Source organism: Cibotium barometz, chromosome 26, assembly GCF_041138505.1.
Source record: "Cibotium barometz isolate CiBa-2024 chromosome 26, ASM4113850v1, whole genome shotgun sequence".
NCBI lineage: Eukaryota > Viridiplantae > Streptophyta > Polypodiopsida > Cyatheales > Cibotiaceae > Cibotium > Cibotium barometz.
Genome location: NC_141071.1, coordinates 12,208,030 through 12,227,890, shown reverse-complemented (window position 1 = coordinate 12,227,890; position 19,861 = coordinate 12,208,030). Strand labels below are relative to the sequence as shown.

Genomic DNA, 19,861 nt, shown 5'->3' with positions numbered 1-19,861 from the left:
TCCTTGCGAATATGTGGCCAAAAGAAATACCTCTCCAAAGCTTGTGCTGTGGCCAAAATGCCTCTATGACCTGCATATGGAGGAGCATGACATTCATCCATAACCTTATGGCGAAGGTTCTTTACCACACACATACGATTTTGCATCATGAGATATCCATCTCTTATGACATAAGATGGGACAGCAATACCCTGTTGCAAATCAGCCCATACATGTGCAAAATCCTCATCCAGATGATAAGTATTACGCATATCCGATAAGTCCTCATGGTATGCAACTGTAATAGCATGAACCTGTGGTCGTCTAGATAAGGCATCCGCCACCACATTCTTTTTCCCTGGAGTGTGTAAAATCTGAAAATGAAACATTGAGAGGAAATTTGCCCATCTCATATGCTTCTCTGAGAGCTTACTTTGAGTCAAAAAGTATCTCAAACTTTGATGATCAGTTTTGACCATAAAATCAGCCCCTAAAAGATAGTGTTTCCAAATAGTAAGGGCATGAATTACAGCCAACAACTCCTTCTCATAAACCTGTAAGTGAAGCTCTGCATGTTGCAAGCGTCTGCTCTCATAGGCAATGGCATGTCCTTCTTGGTTCAAAACAGCCCCTATGCAGTCCCCACTTGCATCACATTCCACGACAAAAGGTTTGTGCAAATCCGGAATAATGAGTACCGGTCCCGAGATGATTGCACTCTTCAACTTTTGAAAGGCATCTCTCTCTTCTTGTGTCCATTTAAAGATTGCTTTCTTCTTCGTTAAATCATGTAACGGAGCGGCAATGAAAGCAAAATGCTTGACGAACCTCCTGTAGTAAGCACATAAACCAAGGAAGCTCCTCACTTCATGGACTGATTTCAGCTCTGGCCATTCTTGCATGGCTTGTATCTTTGCGGGATCCATGCGCACACCATCCTTTGATACAATGTGACCAAGATAGTGAATCTCTGGGAGGAAGAATTCACTCTTTTTTGCATTTATGTAGAGCTGATTTTCCTTAAGCTCTTTAAACACAATAGCCAGGTACTCACGATGTTGGGCTTCATTCTTTGAGAATACAATAATATCGTCAAAGAATATACCTGTGAACTTTCTATGCTTTCTGAACACCCTGTCCATCATCCTGTTGAAGGTAGCGGGTGCATTTGTAAGGCCAAAAGGCACCACCAAAAACTCATAAAGACCAAAGGCTGTCCTGAATGCAGTCTTGTGTACATCTTGAGGTGCCACTCTCACTTGATGATACCCACTCTTCAGGTCTATTCGGCTAAAACATGCCGAACCTTCAAGCTTGTCCAAGATGTCATCAATACGCGGAATGGGAAACCGATTCTTGATGGTTATCTTATTGAGGGCACGGTAATCAACACACATCCTGTAAGTACCATCCTTCTTTTGAACAAGAAGTACCGGCGAGCAATATGGCGAGGAACTAGGCCGAATTAAACCCTTTTCCAAAAGTTCATTCACCTGTGCCATAATCTCTTCTTGTTGACTAGCACTCACCCTGTATGGTGGCCTATTAGGTGGAGAGCTACCGGGAATTAGATCTATGCAATGATCTTCCGGCCTCTCTGGTGGCAACCTTGCTGGCAAAGCATTTGCAAAACAATCTTTGAATTCATTCAAAAAGTTAAGCTTGTCTTGATCTAATGTACTAACATCAACACTAGAATGTTCAATGGTATCACGTACAAAAACCAAGTAAGAACAAGCTGATTTCTTTATTGCCTTATTAATTTGTACATGGCTTACAAGAGGTATGGTACTTCCAGTAGTACCAGCATCTATAGAGTGCTCACGGCCTCTATGTACAAAGCTGATTTTCTTCTCTTTGTAAGCCTTAACAGGCTCTAAACGGTGATGCCAGGGCATCCCCAACAAAACATCACAACCTGTAAGAGGAGCCACTAAAAAGCTCTCATAGTCGAGGTAGTCCTGTATATGTACACGGAGCTTACCAATGACCGGAGTTACATCAACCTGTTTGCCCTCAAAGGCGGCATCTGCATTCATTTGCATTCCCATGTCTTCCACATTGAGACCTATGGCGGCAGCCATCTGTACGGATATAAAGTTATCTGTGGAAGCATCATCAAAAAGAAACAAAGCGGGCTGATCCTTCAATTTGCCCCAAGCCTTGCATATGACTCTACTCTTGGGCTCATGCCCTGTATTACCCTGCACATCGGGTACAACATTCACAAGAGGCTTTTGTACATTAGGCTCAGTATTCTTAGGATTCTGTGGGCATTTAGGATATATATGATCTTTACTGCCACACTTAAAGCATTTTCCAGCCTTCCTGTACTCTTCCAATTGCTGTTTTGAGAGCCCAAAATTGTGGCGTTTACCCCCCGGCTTCTTTTCGGAGTCATCCTTTGCATCTCGGCCATCTTTGGGAGCATTCTTAGGTGGCTGTCCACCCTTTTTCTGGTCATAACCAGCCCTGAATTTGCTCTTGTTTTGACCTGCAAATGGCTTATTTGTGGGTGCTTTTATGTGCAAGTTCTCCGCAATCATGGCTGAGTGTATAAGCTCTTGTATGGTCTTATTTGGGTACACTCCCAAGCTTTGTTGGATGATGTGATGGAGCCCCGATTCAAACTTTCTCTTCTTCTCGTCCTCTCCAATCTTCATGAAGGGAGTAACCTTGAGGAGGACTTTCCAAAACTTTGCTATGTATGAAGCAACGGACTCTCCCTCATCTTGGGACAGCCAATCCCACTCCTTGCGTACATCCTTTGCAAAGTTTGGTGGTAAGAATTGATCATAAAACTGAATTTTGAAAGAAGACCAAGTTGGGGCAGCACTTCCATCAAGTATTTTTGCAAGCCACCAATCACTTGCCGTATCCTTGAGATGCATTCCCACATGCCTGAGCATAGACTTTTCCGAAAAGTCTTCATTGCAAAAAGCTATCTCAAACTGTCTAATGAAAGCAAGAGCTTTGGTAGAGTCCATCCGTCCCTGAAAGTTTTCAAACTTTACATCCTTGTCTCCGGACTTGAACTCTCGAGGCTTCTTCCTTCTATATACATCCCTATGTACATCCTGTTCATCTGCATGATGATGATGCCGCGATGAAGATTCACGATCCCTCTTCGTTCTCTCTTGAGTCACACTCTCCAAATGAGTGGAAAGCTCAACACGAGAACGGACATGTCTTCTTGGAGCAAAGCGGGAATGAGTAGAGGATCCCTCATCCTTACTCTTCTCTTGACCTGCATCAAGCCTAGCACCAGGGGCTCTTGTCCTTTCAGCATTTGGCACTTGCTGTGCTCTTTCTGCTTGTTGTGCATCATGTGCATCACCATGGGCAGCCATGAGGGGTGGCTTCTTGAAAGCCAAACTACCATCTGCTTCAGTGAATACATCACCCTTAACCATTAGGTATGCAAGTGCAAGCTCTCGGGGTTTCTCAACATCCATTTCCTTTGCAATTGCTTCAAAAGTGACTTCATGGACCGAAGCCTTTGCCTTCGCAGCCAACACCCTTTGTACATCCGGGTCATTTTTCAATGACCTAAGCTCTTCGGTTTCAGCCCTATAGCGTCGCACTTGACGCCTCAAAGATTCCAAATCAGAATGCATAGTGTCATGAGTACCTGCATCTCCATAGACTTCATTGCCTGCAGCATCTCTTGCATCCTTTGTACCATGAAATTCACGGTCCTGTGTGTTCTCCACACTGTCAGAAATGTGGCTGTCCATGACACTCAAATCAGGTCACCACTTATGATTCCAAGCCTCAGACCGTTTTCCAATGAGGGGAAAAAAACTGAGCTCTGATACCAATGTAACGGGAGGCGGACGCGTGTATTGGAATCGTATAAATGTGAACAAGATTCTGAGCACTTAACAATTGAGCATTACAACCACAAAGCTGAAAATGACAGTGCACCACATAAAGGGGCCGATGATAGGCTGACCCCCCCCCTTTAGGTTATATTACCAAAAGAGTCTGCAAAGTACAAGTTTACGGGTGCCTGGGGATTCACCACCAGCCTGCACCTGATTCTTCCAAATACATCATGAATGAATACATCTCAAACAAGAGAATCTGTAGGTACATCCGCCCTACACACAGGTACATCCGCCCTGCACAAGCCTCTTCACAGGTACATCCGCCCTGCACAAGAGTATCACAATCCTCACAGGTACTCCGCCCTGCACAGGATGTAAATGGATCTTTAGGTCCTGTTTCCACGCGAGAAACTGATCCAGAAACCTGTGTTCTCCGCGAGCAAGTGTTCCCAATGCTTGCCCTAAACACCTGTTACACCAGGAACCCTTGAGACACATCCATGCTCACATATTCCATTGCTGTCCGGCCTGTTTTATGCAATAACCAGTCCAAAACAGCAGCTTTCCATCGCGAGAAATCCACCTGTAAAGGGTCCTACAGCCCTGTGGAGGTCCCTAGAGCTGTCCTGTACTGTCCAAGTTGACTTTGGACACCTGTAACCAGCCCAAAACTCGCAATAACCAGAAAATACAGGTCTGAAATTTACCAACCAGCCCTTTAGAAGAGTGTGGGGATCGATATCCAAGCTTGTGTGAGTCCGGGAAGCAAGCAACCAGCCCTGTAGCAACTCCCAAAGCTTCAACCAGCTCTCCAATGTGTTGAATCCTGAATAAAACAGCCCAAATGGTCTCTTGAAGGAGGCGCCTTTCTCCAGTGCCACCTATGGTGCTTGGTGGGTACACATACAGGCTGACAAGTGTCCCCATAAGGTGTCCAGGTAGGTGTCCAGCCCATAGTGCTCCATTTGTCCTGTTTGAATAAGTTTAGGTCCAACCAAATGGGAAATGGCCATAAGCTGTCCGGACTTCATTAATTTTGGTCCAACCAAATGCGAACGCATTATAAGTTGTCCGGCCACTTATTAATGAGTGTGGACCTGCAAACCAATAAACTTTAGTAGTAAATGAAATAAGCTGTAAATTGAGTGTGGACGCACTTACCACCTGCAAAACCCATAAGCCCACAGTTTTAGGCCCAAACAGGTGTGCACACACGCGTCCACAAGGTGCCCGGGCGTCCCCGGTCCCTCGGACTTCACAAGCCAAAATAACAAGCATTGTCCAGGCAGCAAGACAATGTCACACAAAGTAAAATAAAGTTATGACATGCATCATTTATGCATTGTGCACATGTAAACTTGGAGAACCACCTATCATCATTCTTGTACTTGAAAATATTCCGCCTGCCATCATAACACACCATGTGTGCATGGCCGGAATCCACACGGGCACCGCCCGAAAGTCCACAAATGTCCTGCCATGTCCTTGGACTCATATGCATCCACTCATATGATCCATACACATGCCCAGGTATAATACATACATGCATCCGCATGTTTCTAGGCCTGACACGCATCCGCATGTCCCTAGAATATAGGGATTTGTGACAACACCACAGAGAGATCGCGGCCATCTGGTCTCAACACCAGCAGGAGGTCCAGGAGCAGCTGGCACATTTTCGTAACTCAGATTCCCAGGGTACTCCTCTAGATTTTTTTGGTTGTTTGGCAAGTGCCCTTCTAGATTGGATCATGCACAGCCCTTTCTAATCTGGACAAGATATTGGGCTTTGTAGACAATATGGCTTGCAAGAAATCAGTTGGTTTTTCATTCCGTAAAGATTGCATGCTATCACTACTTTCGTCAATCCTTGCGCCAATCTTTGTTTGACAATATCCATCTGGATCATATTGATGATGGCCAGTTGGCTTTGCTTTTCCAGTGTTTTTAACTTGTGAGATTGTTCTTCAAGAAGTTTGCCTCACTTTTGAGGACCTCTTTCTTTGTACATTGAAGCAATAGAACATAGGTTTTTACAAAAAAAAGTGTGAGCGTGTATGTACATGTGTGTATGTATGTATGTGCTTGTGTGTGTGTACAAGGGTTTGAACTCATACCCCCGGCTGGGCAGCATGGTACAATGGCAAGGGACCACCAACATATTCAAAAAGGCTTCAAAAAGACTGAAGTGTGAAACTACCTTGGCTTGAGCTGAGAGGATTTTGCTTCCAAAAAATGCCAGGGGATTTGATGGAAGCTGAAGGGACCCAAAAAAGGAAAACATGTCACATTAACTGCAGCATTTATTTTCCATGCCATCACAGACAGAAAATAAGCATAATGCCACAAAAATAACTTCAAATCAATCAAAAATAAGCACACCAACAGAGGACAAACATCAAAAACCTACCAACTCAGGCTTGCTGTTCCTGACAATATATCTCTTGCTTTGCATCACAGGCTGCATATAAGAGCAATGAATGATGCTTATCAGAATCCTGTAGTTAAGAATCTTGAAACTAAGCAGTCATTAAGAAAACTCATTTGTTCAGGCTTTCTGCAGCAGTTGAGCATGTTCAGGCCTCTACAAACCTTAAGAAGGGCAACTAGAAGCCTTTAAAAAATCAACAATTATTGGATATTATAGCTATGGACATCTAATGGATATACGGGCATACCCCAGCACTAAAAAGGGTGACTTGGATATCCATGTCCTAAAATGATTGGTCAACCTATAATCAGCATCTATGCCAGTCAAGGTAGCAGACATGCCCACAAGTAAACTGTTCAGACGGTTGGAGTGAACACCCTGCACAATTGTTGGGAGAACCATATATTCGAGCAGAGTCTTCGAGGTGCATTGGTCCTACTCGTTTCAGACTCATACAGAGCCATCACAACCCATCTTATCTATCCTAAGAAACTTAGGTTGTGGATTTGGCTCTAGAGTTTACTGAATAGGCTAGCTAGATGTCAAGGTTCAAACTCACGCACCCCCTTGGACAGCACCACTCAAGCACGAGCCCACTGCCAAACAAAAAGAAAAAACCTTCATGAAAACATAATAAGGAATGCAATCAGAAGCAGAAAGTTACATATTGTTGCTTCTCTCGGAGCTGCAGCCCATCAATCACCTTGCTGACTTCTGAACCACTCTCTGTCTGGAATACAACACAGAGGAACACTGTTAAGGCTATCAGCATACTCTTCTCTTTTTCCGGGTTATCTTGTAATCGAGTTGCCTTACCATTGTGTTTGGCCCCTTTTCCCATGTGAAGCCATCCTCCGAAAAGCTCTTGATTTTTCCTCCACAAGTACTCTCTGCCTCAAATAACGTCACTGCTACTCCTTCCGCCTTCAAACGATAAGCTGCAGCAAGCCCACTATATTGTGGACAGCCAAAGATCAAATTATCAATCCTATAATGCAAATGACAAACAAGTTACGGCCACAAATTGGAAAGCATACCTGATACCTGCACCAACCACAGCTACAGATCCAAGTGCCGATTCTGCAATACAGGCTTCCTATAAGTGCTGATTACCAAGAATACTTTTAGATGACATGAGCTGGACTTCATGTGACCTCCAGCCTATCCTTTCGATGAGGAAACATGTTTTTGGGTTTCTCCAGGAGATAGGTCACATGCAGGCAGAAGGTACAGGAGTGGCAATCCATTTATCCCCCTTCCTTGCCCCCTTCAATCTGATCTATCCAACTTCAACATAATCTTAATTAACATCATGCAGCTGATACAGTTGATCCGCCTTTGTCACCCGCCTTCTGCAGAAAATTTAGCTAGCATTTGGGGGAAACACCTACGTTTCACCAACCTGGGCGTCTTTCTGCAATTGGTCACATTTTCTCAGGTTTACACTCTATTAAGTGAATAGTCTTTTGTATTTTGAAGTATTTGGTGTAAATATAAGTCATAGGCTACTCAAAAATTAGAATTTTCAAGTGTTTTCAGGCCTCCACTGCTGTTTTCCCTCTGTTATATGCTTGCATTCAGCCAGTAGTCTTACATTCGGTATCAAAGCCTAGAACCAAAAAGAAATTCCAGCATTTTGTTTGTGTTGGTTGCTTCATTAGGGTTCAGCCAGTAGAGGCAAGGGAGCACAATCGGATGTAGGGAAAGTTCTCTTTGGGTACCCTTTGCTTCTTTCCAATTTTAAGCTCTCTTTTTTTTCCTTCGTGTGGCCACAGACGATAATCGTATAAAACTCTAACCATAGTCCCTAAGTCACATCTTTTCCAAACTTATTACCTATGACCTAATACACATTCCCTGTAACACATTTATCACAATCCCCCCTGTAATAAAAAAGTGGATAGACAAAAGTAACATCGAGTCACAAACTATATCAAGCTTAAGCTTTTCGGAAAGCTTCAAACTTGTCTCTTAGAAGGCCTTTGTGAAGATGTCTGTCATGTTGTCCCGAGTCGGACAATAGATGAGGTTGATGTCGCCTCCATGAAGTCTCTCTCACATCGTAATAATGAACCTCTATGTGTCACATGCACCCATGCACTGAGGTGCCATGTGACACACTAGCAAGCTCATCATCACTGCTATACTTGTATAGATTTAGTACCTTTTGGGATTATTTGTCGCATGCCGTGACCCCATTGTGAACCCTAGTCTAGGGACATGTCACACACGAGCTACATAGGTCTTACCAAGCCTTCGGTGTCAAAGTCTCTCACTTAAACCATTTGGTCCATGCAGGTCATCCTAGCATAGATAGCAAGCACGTAGAAGCATTGGTTAGCAAGGGTATTCAAGGCTTTTGCCCACCCATGGAAGCCTAGCATATGGGCAGCCCATGGGCCACAAAAGGGGGCAACAATGGCCTTTACCCCAGTCGGCCAGCTCTATAACAGCTTGACCAGCAGTCAGCCAGCCCATTTAGGCCTGTCGACCAGACCAAACCCACCGCCCATACATGGAAAAAGCATAGCATTTAATGCTATAATCCAGCAGTCATGAGCATATTAATCAAACTGACAGCAGTTCTAGAAACCGACCAGCATCCAGATGCTCATATGTAAGCACCCTTCAGTCCCTTGCCTAAAATCATCTCATTCTCATTCAATTCTGCAGTAAAATCAGAGCAGACGTGTGCGCTTGAGTCTTTGACTTGTGCATACATATCTGCAGCCAAGCACTTCATTGTGCTTCAGTCCAAGGAATCCTGAAGTCTTCTTCAGCATTCAGCCTTTGGTCTTGCATCTCCCTCAGCATATCTGAGTGTGCCCAAAGTAACTTCACAGTTGTCTTTAGTCCGCTTGATGGTTCAGCTGTCTTTTGACCTACATCATCCTTGCGTTTGGCAATCCTTAGTCAACCATCATCAATAAGTTTTTATGCATTGTAAAGAAGTTCTCCAAAGCAATAAAGTAAATACTCCTACTCTTAAGTGAGTAGATTGGACCCAATCTGGTGTCGACTCTACATATTCTCTCTACAGCTCTATCTCCTATGAATACAGAATAAAGTGGATTGCTTCATGCTCACACATAAAGGTACAAACAAGGCCTTGCTCTGCATTACACGGTCATACTGGTTGCATGCTACATCCGTATCAGAGCTTCTGATTGTGACCCAACTTGGCTACCTCCAGTGAGAGCATTCCATGAATGGTAAAATTGAGGTAAGGAAAAACTACCCAACCTGTAACTCACCCGAGAAGCGCGGGACTAGGTGTGCATCGCTTGACCATGAGAACAATTAAAGATTTCAGCATTTAATCACAGCCATTAAGCAATCCACAAAGCTGAAAATAAAGATTGCACATATAACACCACATAAAGGCCGGAATGGGCCTCCCCCACACCCCTTGGAGTATTTTATTATCCAAGGAGAAATATAACATGTACAAGCTTTGAGGACCTTACTCTCCCCAGGAGAGATGCCGGATTATCCATATACAACCATAAACTATCCTTCATCCAATATGGCTATCCAACATGTCCTTCCATAGGCACACAAACATGTATAATAATCCATGTAACATGCGGAAGCTTCGTGGAAGAATCGGTAGCTTCAATGCTCAGAATTCAGCAATCATTCACGACGAATATAACGCAAAATACTAAAGAAGATGTGCAGAAAATAGAGAGAGAGAGAGAGAGAGAGAGGGAGGGAGAAGAGGACACAGTATTGGGTCCCAAATACCCTCTGTAGGGCCCCCACCACGAATGGTGTATTTGCTTTATTAGAATGATGTAAATCTGAAAATAAAGACTGAATCTTGACCTGCACTTTTCACCTTGGCTGGAGCACTTCCCCTTGGTTGTCCTGGCCCTTGGACGCACCACCGATTGTGAAGTATGAGATGTTTCTACTGATTTCATACCTGGGTATTTATACCCCTTCCGACTGCTGGTCGGCTGCCCCAAACAGGGTTGGCCTGTTGAATATCCCCACGACCTGGAAAAATAACATTAAATGCCTTTTTAATGTGGTCGTTTCACACTGGACAAGTGATATCTAGCACGCATATGCTGGCTGCAATCCACGCTGCTGTCCCAGCCTGCAAATGGCTGTGGGATAGTCTCTATGGCTAGGGCCCACGGGTCTGTCGGCTGCCTGGCCAGGCCCCCTAGGGCTGGCCGACAGCCTTCCCAGCCCACTCTAGGGCTGGTGGGCAAGGCCTGGGGCCCTCCTGGCCCCTTGAGGTGGCTTTTAGCCTACCCCATGCCCATGCAAGAGCCTTAGGCTCTCTTCTAGGGTAGCCCTATGGGCTGGACCCCTTTCTACATGTAAATCCTACATGCTTTTACAGATGTCCAGCATCCGGTTGCACACCAAATACACAGATCATCTGACATCATTCCGGAGGGAGACTCACAGTACGAACTGGCACTACTTCATGTGCAGGACAATGCCCACCTGACCTCGGACGCATAGAATGGAACCCTAGCTGACTCGTCTCGGATTGCGCTGACATGGGACCAGTTTCTACTCTAGGTCCTACACCTTCTTGTTCAGATATGTCTACGTGGCATCCAAGTGCAAGATACATGTGACATCCCCTTCTACTTAACTTGACAAAAGCTACATATCCTCCAAATAGTCCATCAATAAAGCCGGATAGTCGTCAAAGAATTCGTTGTCAAGCATACTGCTTCGTGAGTTCCTCGGTCTTGAAGAAACTATCTTTGTCTTCGGCTAGAGCCATGCTTGAAGCGGTGCAAAAGGATCTCTTCTAGAACCATCACTTCAACTTCATCCACTATATTTGGTTCCACTTCATCTTTCACTTCTGAAGGAATTGGACCTACATATGGTTTTAGCAAACTGACATGGAACACATCGTGCATAGTTCAACTCGGAGGTAGCTTCAACTTCATTTACACCTCGTTGATCAACTCAGGGGAGTCGACATATTGGTCTTTCATACTATCTAAGTCCTTCCCCATGATTTCGAGAATGGTAGATTCGTGGATTGCCTGGATGCTGGACTTTCGACTAAGAGCATCTGCTACTGGGTTATGCTTACGAGGGATGTATTCAATCATACCTCCAAACTGTTGGAAGATTTGACTCCACCTAGCCTGTCGATCACTCCACTGGGCACTTGGCATAGTCTGAAGCCACTTAAGTGCTTGGTGGTCTGTTTTCACTGTGAAAGCCTGTCCATAAAGAAAAGGCTTCCAATGTTTGAGTGCTGTGATCGCACCCAAAGCTCTTTGTCATATACCGAATAATTCTTTTCGGCGACATCCAACTTTCTACTGTGATATGCCACGGGTCTATTGTCCCACTGGAGGACTGCACCTATGGCTACATTGCTGGCATCGGTGATGACCTCGAAAGGTTCGTCCCATGATGCTAACTTTAATACAGGTGCTTCTGAGGCAGCTTTCTGGAGTGCACGGAATGCATCAAGCGCCTTGCCTGTAAACTGAGACTTTCTGCTTGCGAGTCTTCACCCCCTTGAGCAAGTCGGTAAGAGGTGCTGCAAGGTTGGAAAACTGATGGACATGGGTACTATAGGCCTGACAAAGACCTACGAATGAGCGGATTTCTTGGGCGGTCTTAGGAATGTCCCAATCTAAGATCTCCTGAACCTTTGATGGATCCACTCTAATCCCATCGGAACCGATGATGTAGCCCAAATACTGAACTTCTTTAACACCAAAGACAGACTTTTTGGCGTTTATGTAGAGCTGATCATCTCGCAAAAGTTGCAAGACTTTCTCCACATCTTTCTCATGCTGCTCCGCAGTGGCTGAGAAGACTAGTATGTCATCAAGGAATATGAAAACACACTTCCCAATGTGGACTGCGAAAATCCTAGACATCATCTTACTGAAGGTTGCGGGTGCATTTGTAAGCCCAAAAGGCATGACTACGAACTTGTAGTGACCACGCTCTGTCCAAAAAGCTGTTTTTGGAATGTCAGCTTCAAAAATGCGGACCTGATGGTGATGGTAACCACTCTTGAGGTCGATCTTAGTGAAAAACTTAGCACCGTCTAAACGCTCCAAAATGTACTCTATCCTTGGCATAGGAAACTTATTCTTGATAGTGAGTTTGTTTAATGCCCTGTAGTCGACACAAAGGTGTGCAGACTTGTCCTTCTTTTGGACAAATAGGATAGGTGCAACAAATGGGGAGGAAGAAGGCCGAATGAATCCGGCTCGGAGAAGCTCAGATAACTGCTTTTCTAACTCGCCCTCTAAAGTCTTGGAAAGACGATAGGGAAACCTGCTAGGAGGATCACATCCAGGGACCAAATCAATGTGATGGTCCTCAGGGCGAGAGGGTGGGAGACTGGGTGGGAGATCATCCCTAAGCATAATGTCCTGGTGTCTGGATAAGAGGTCTGCTAACTGAGGGACTGAAGATGTAACGGATGCTACTACTGAGGGAGAGGCTGTTTGAGCACGAACATAAAGGAGTGCTCCTTCTGCTCCCTTGCGGATAGCTCGTCTGGCTTGGAGATGCGAAATCAATGGGATGCCAAGAATGCTTCTATCCCCACGAATCATGATAGGCTCAGGAAAACCTTTACAAATAGTAAAAGTGTCCTGTCCCCAAACGCGAATAGGCTCATACTGACGGAACCACTGAATTCCTAAGATCATGTCACACCCTAACAGAGGTGAGACGATGAAATCTTGTTGAAATGAGGCCTTCTAAACGTCAAAGGCAAATTGTTGTGCCTTCTAGGAAATGTGGGTGCGAAGACCAGGTGTAAACCCGTCCACATCCAGATGATATGGGACTAATGTGCAATTCAATTTATTAGCCAACTGGGGAGAGATGGCGTCTTCAGAACTACCCATATCGAAAAGGACTACAAACTGTCGGCCCTGGGCAGAGCCATAAGCTCGAATGAGGCTCTTCTGAGCAACATCACTCTCACCCTCCTGCTTAGCATCAAATACAACGGATGGCATAGGATGCATAGAAGGTAAAAGTTGAACTGCATTTGAGGTAGTAGGCGGGGCTGGAGGAGCTGGGGAGACTGTGGCAACTATGGCAGAAGGAGCTTTGGCGGCTTGTGCCGCTTGCCATTTGTGGCAATCCTTCTTACCATGCCCTATAATATGACAGAAAAAACATCTATTTTCTGACTGGTACTTCCTTTGTTCCTCTGGAGGAAGATAACCTCCAGTGATGCCTGCTTTAGCCTTTTCATCAGGGGTTTTCTTAGGTTCTTTATCTTTCTTACCCCTGAACTGGAGCTCTGCTAGCTGGTGACACTTATGACTGGGGAGACTAAGGAGAGCTACTGATACCTCAAGTGTATGGCCTCCTTTTCTCGTTGATGCTCGAGTAACATACGTTCTTGATCAAGCTCACGTTGGTGTTCCCGAGCGGCGAGTTCAGCCTGACGCCGGTCTTCGTCGATCCTGCGTTGGGCTTCCTCATAGTCTCGTCTTTCTGCTTTTTCTTCTTTCCTTCGGGCCTCATCCTCTCTCCTTTGTTGTTCCAAGAGGGAGATGTAGTCGGGTGCTGTTGGAGATGGAGAAGGACGTGCTGCTACTGCCTCCAAGAGTTGGAGACGCTCCATGAGCAGTTGGTTCTGAGCTCTAAGAAGAGCTATGGTGTCTGCTGTGTAAGCGGAAGAACATGGTCTCCTTCGGGGGAGACGTCTTCCAACTGATGAGTACTCTCTTCTGTAGACATGATGCTGAAGTCGGTGGTCGTGCCGGAACGCAATCTAACCATCCAAGGCAATCCACTTTAATACTTCAAACTTTAAAGAGATGAGAGAGAGATATATGAGAACTGTTCAGCAGATTGGGTCCAAAATTACCCACTGAAGGGCCCCCTATCCCGATAACGAGATAGTATTTGCTTTATTACTTTAAAAAGAATGATTGTGGACTGTAGATAAGCCAAACGCAAGATCTCGGAGGATCAGAAGCCTGGCTGAACTGTACACGGCTGTAGAAACACCTCGATGAACTAATCTCGAGCCTATGCACTCTTCCCAAGGGCATGAGGAAGGGCTGCACACCTGAGGCTGAGAAAAGAAGGCGGTGGACTGTTCTAAGCTATGTTAGAATGCTATAAATGCTTATGAATGCTATGTTACCTTCACCAGATGGCTGGGGCAGATGTGGATGATGATTAGAAGGCTGAGAACTGTTGTAGACTGAAACGCAGGCTGTATGGATGAGGCTGGACTGAAACGCAAGCTGCAGGCTGATGCTGGACAGAAACGCAGGGCTGTAGGCTGTTGCTGGACAGAAAACGCAGGACTGTTTGCTGTTTTGGGGACTGAGGAGGACTGTACGGCTGCGCCTGTATGTTGTCCTACTGAATTGCTGAGTTATGACTGCTGAATGGCTGCGTTAGTACTGCTGAATTGCTGTGCTTATGGCTGTAGGGACTGCTGAACTGCATGCGTTGGAGAACCAGGGCTGGCTGAAGCAAACTCAAGCACTCCAAGGGCTGGATGAGACTAGTCTAGTGCTGAAGACAAGGGAACTCCTAGGGCTGAGGAGGAAAGTTCTTAGCACACTGAAGACTGAATGGGAAACTAAGCCCTATGCAAGCCTATTTATACTAACTAGAGGCTGGTCAAGTTGGCTGGTCATAATTTAATAAACTTTATGTTTATAAATGACAATAAATGCCAAATAAATACCATAAAATATGGAAAAAATACCAGATAAATCCTAGTAAATTCCCTAAGGCTTCTGGGATGTTCTAAATGATGCACCGGCATATGAATGCATATTATGCAGGATGCAGAGTGCTTTCTGATGCAAACCCTAAGGCTTCTACTGACTCTACATGCATGAATGATTCTCTCCAAGTGGGTTAAGGGACTTAACTGACTAACTGACCCGCTAAGGCTGAGGAATGCCTGACTTATCCTGGACTGAGGATGTACAATGGGGTCACGGCATATGACAAATATCATCCTGCTGGGTTCTAATACTATACAAATGTTGCACTGCTGATGATGAGCCAGTTTGTCACCATGCACTGAGTGCAGATGCATGTGACCGTCTGAGTCATAAGAAAGCACACTAATTAATACTAGTTCCCTGGTAAGGGGGATCACTCGACACCAGATTAAAAATTGGATAAGTTTAATTGAATGATTTCTAAGAAGAACTTGAAATGATTCCAAATTTCTCATAAGATAGGATTCCTTGAAGAGAAAGTTGTGCTGTGATGCGAGTTCTCTTTTGTGAGACAGTTTGGGAGTCTTTGTTGTGATGCAGAAGCACTGGATGTGTCAGGGTGTGATGTTGTCCATGGGGTGAGAGACTATGGATGGTTGTGGCAACCTTGACCGAGGGAAAAAGCTTCTCTATGCAAGAGAAAGAGTCTTTTGATGTGAACAATTTGCTGGACTTGTTTGTGGATGCCAAGTGGACAAGAAGCCATGATTGTCAAATCCCCAAAGAATCTCCTCGTGGAACGCTCCTAGTACAAGATGGAACGCTCCTAGTACAAGACTCGAAACCTGCAAACAAACCAAACAAACGTGAAGGGGGTGCAGGCCTGACTCACCTCCCAACCTTGACAGCCATGGGCAAGCCTACAAGACTTGGTTGTCCCCACCGAGCCACGAGCTCACCTAACTAGATGGACGTACCGACCAATCTCTACTTCGTGAGACGACCCATACCGCCACAAAGCTAGACTCGCGGGCCTCGAGACTGCTGCCGGCCTCGGCTGCATGAAGCAAGTGCACGTCTGCACTAGATCCAGGCTCCAGACCATAGAGCTCTCACAAAGACACGCGAGACTCTATGAACTATTGACTAACCTTGGCCACCCTTTTATAGGCTCTTGGCCGATCACCAGGCGTCCACACTTGGGCGCCCGCCCGTCCATACTTGGGTGCCCGTCCATTACTCTATCCCTAGCCCAGCTCGCCAATCAGCCTGCCTAGCTCCAAGCTTCCCCAAACCTCGAAGCTAGTCTTGTGTGCATGTAGCACACGGTAGATACACACTGTGCACATGACAATGATGCAGGGTCTTTGCAGGCTTCGGGGATCTACAGTGACGGCTGAGTTTCCAGCCTTATTGTAATCAAAGCTCTCTTATAATCAATTAAAGAAATACCACAAGGGGCGCCACTGCGTTTTGGGGCCAATCGGTGTTCGTGTACTTTATGCAGGATCACTCTAGCTCCCCCTGTTTTGTTTTTCTTTTCTTGGTCCTCAAAGGTGTTGAAGTGTTTTGTGTGCAAGTTTGTTTTTGCACCGCCCTTTGGTTTTGTCTAAAGACTGAGGCCGGTATACATTATCGCTCCAACGGATGAGTGGGGGATCTAGTTTAGAGAAGGGAGTATGTTATGCGCCCGATTGGCGGTACCAGTTGGCATGAATTTGGAAGCTAGGCTTACGCCTAGGGCAGCCCAAGAAGGGACACACAAGGAATAAGTGACCTATGGATGCTTATTGACATGGGTTAATATGAAAACTATATTTAGCTATATTTATTAGTAGGTATGCTTTCCTCCCTCTTTTTTCAACTTGCCTTAGGCCCAAGATCCTCTCATCATTTTCACCACCTGTAGGCGAACACCCATATGCCCTTTTTTATTCGGTGGGCTACGGTGGAATAGGACGTTGTGGCTAGCAAGGTCATGGTGTTGGTCTAGTCTCATAACTCGGGGATGCTCCACGAGAGCCCCCGACACCAGCTTCTATGTGTTTGTTCTAGAGTGTTTGTGCGTGCGTGCGCGCAAGAGACCCTTTGTTCTAGAGTGTGTGTTTGTGTGTGTGTGTGTGTGTGTGTGTGCACGCGTGTGCGCGCGCGTGCGCGTACGCGTACGCGCAAGAGACCCTTTTCCAATCCCTCCGAGATTCTCATGAAATCAAGAGCCTTTCCCTCCAACAATTAGAAGTGTTTTCCCACTGTTTCTGAACTGAGTAGTAGCTGCCCCGATTTGGGATAGCTATGAATGTATATTTCATTCTTTCTTAATGAGACAATGGTTTCACCAAAAAAAACGGTGTGTGCAAGAGACCCTCAAAAGATCCAAGGGACAATTTCACTGTCCCTCTAGTAAACCCTTGCATCTAGCCATCAGCCTCACATCAACGTATCAAATATTCTCATGGGGTACTGCTTTATTATAATATTTAATTGTCCCTCTAATAAACCCTGTAAACCCTTGCATCTAGATTCTAGCCATCAGCCTCACATCCACTTATCAAATACTTTATGGGGTACTGCTTTATTATAATATTTAATTGCACCTCTAACCTTGTAAGCCCTCTGTATAAGCAAAAGCCAGATTCGTTGGCCTGGAACACAGATTGAAGAAGAGCACAAAACTAAATGGAAATCTAAACATGTCCCCGGGAGCGGATGGCAGCTTCAGATGACCTCACATGTGACTGGCCTGGTGGAATAGCTGCATGGACATACAGCAATGCAAACACATGAAGCACAGACAGCAAGAAAAGACCAAGCATCAGCAGGTAAATGCCCCCAGTTCAACAACAGACTGGATCAGACCAGGCAGCATATGGCTTCCTACTGACTTTGATACTTAAGCCTGCTCTTTCACAGCCTCCTCCATGAATATCATAATGAATCAAGAAAAAACCTTCACTCAAACATAACACTTGTATGGCAACTCCAAATGCAAAGAAACAGGACCACAAACTCCCTAATGTAGGCTGCCCACCTGCTGTACATGACCACAAGACCACTCTCTTTAGGCTGTTGAATCTACTTAAGGAGGCCAAACAAGATCAGCTGTTTCTCTTCTAGGGTGCCAAGACCCACATTTGACACTTGAAGTGACCCAAGGAAGAGGCACCCATGGAGGAGCAAGCAGTCCTATTGAAAATCTCTAGCATGCTGGCCACCTCTTTTATTTCACCGACATGTTCTGCAGTGAAAACATACCTCATCATCTCATGATCTATTATCAGTGTTCACCTAGGATGTACTACCAAATAGATGAGTGCCATATGAAGTATTGACAATCATAAACCTTTGTTGTCAACTTTCTTGCTCTGATGTTCCCATGCAAAACAGCTCTTGAAGCATTGAACGGAATCTACTGAGACTAGACGGCTCTTACAGCTCTGCATAAACATTGTACTAACACCAAAGCATGATCTTGACCCGAAGAGTGCTTTGTGGGAAGGGGCACAGAAGCAATCACACCGACTGATGATGTCAAAAGAGTCCACGAGGGGTAGAAGAGATGTATGGGCTGCTGCCTTTCATGAAAGCTTCCCTTCAAAAGGTATATGAGAAATGCAATCACTAATGTTGGAACCAATCAAGTGCCCAATCACATGGCTGATCATAGAAGAAGAATGGGAAAAGGGTAGAAGAGAAGAACATGCTACTGCCTTTCATAAAACCTTTCTTGCTGAGCTTTGCTGTCCTGGAACTACCTTGGTTCCTGTTCTGGGTAGAAGACAAGGTGCGTGTAACATCAGTCCAGATGATAGATGATGACTGCACATGAAAGGTCTGTATACCCTGAAGTCATCCGGCTATCCAAACCTACCATGTTGTCATGCAAGCCATGATCATCCAATCTGAGTTGATATTGTGGAACACGAGGAGAGTCAGAAACCTCGTCTGGGGGTGTCATGTACACCATACCAGGGAAAATGTGCAAAAAGCATGCTCTCATACAGAACAGCCAAGGTCATGTCTCCAACAATCACACAAGTGAACCCTATATAGTAAATTATGGCTTCATTCACTGAGTGAACAATTTTCAATCATATCTTTGAGCCTCCCTGCGATACTGAATAGTCTCTCTGGGAGTATCAAATGGATTATCACATGTGTGGACTAAGAGTTCATGTGTGGGGATAAAGCAAGTCATGTGACCCGCCCAGAGACACATTGCAGGCATGGAGTGAAGGGCTCATGCTTAAGCTAGGATGCAAAAGACAGTCTGGTGAAACACAGCACGCAGGCATGGTGTAACTGGCTTCGCCCTGAGCATGATGGGCTCCTCTAGGGACTTCAAAGTCTTATGAAACCCCTGGACATGGCTCTTCACAAAGCAAAAACAACTTTGGGCAACCACACTTTAATATGTTGTGACCAGTAAAACCTCGATGTACAGAATCGCATAAACCAACCCTAGAACACTGACAGTGAAAAGCGCTAAGGACTTACTGGCAGGGGTACTAGAAAGGTGATCAGGCTCACGCTGGAGCGTCGCCATGCTTCTCCTCACAAACCTTATTAGATAGAAATAGATAGAAAATATACATTTCATATGATGATTAAATAGAATAGATAGAGCCCAGCCCCGAGAAGCGAGGTTGGGTTCTATTTGCGAGGACTCGGGTGTGTGTTGTGACCCGATGGATAATCCACTTTCCCACTAACAAAGAGAATAGATAGAGCCCCCACATATTTAATTTACGACTGGCATGAATTAATTTGTATAGAATATTCATCCTTTTTATGTGAAAGTGGGAACTCAAATCAAACCTAAGTCCTCACTTTGGGGGACCTAAGTGCTACCGCCCAAGCTAGAGCTAGTTAGCAAGAATATTCCTTCATTGAAAATGACTTTTGTATGTTTTTTGCCTTGTTTTTTTTAATACACATCCATACACCATCTCCTAGCA

At 45.1% G+C, this 19,861-nt stretch overlaps 1 protein-coding gene across 1 annotated transcript in view; it reads right to left on the bottom strand.

The window, feature by feature from the left end:
• The window catches only part of HEMG2 (Flavin containing amine oxidoreductase family), a 144,268-nt gene extending 124,679 nt beyond the window's left edge, over nucleotides 1-19,589 (bottom strand). The window contains exons 1-6 of the mRNA XM_086820262.1: nucleotides 19,401-19,589; nucleotides 7,278-7,320; nucleotides 7,057-7,192; nucleotides 6,905-6,970; nucleotides 6,220-6,270; nucleotides 6,010-6,066 (exon numbers count right to left, since the gene is read on the bottom strand). Coding sequence (XP_086676388.1) covers nucleotides 6,010-6,066; nucleotides 6,220-6,270; nucleotides 6,905-6,970; nucleotides 7,057-7,192; nucleotides 7,278-7,320; nucleotides 19,401-19,503 — 456 coding nt within the window. The 5' untranslated portion in view covers nucleotides 19,504-19,589. The remainder of the gene's footprint in view (nucleotides 1-6,009; nucleotides 6,067-6,219; nucleotides 6,271-6,904; nucleotides 6,971-7,056; nucleotides 7,193-7,277; nucleotides 7,321-19,400) is intronic.
• Between the last annotated feature and the right edge of the window lie 272 nt (nucleotides 19,590-19,861).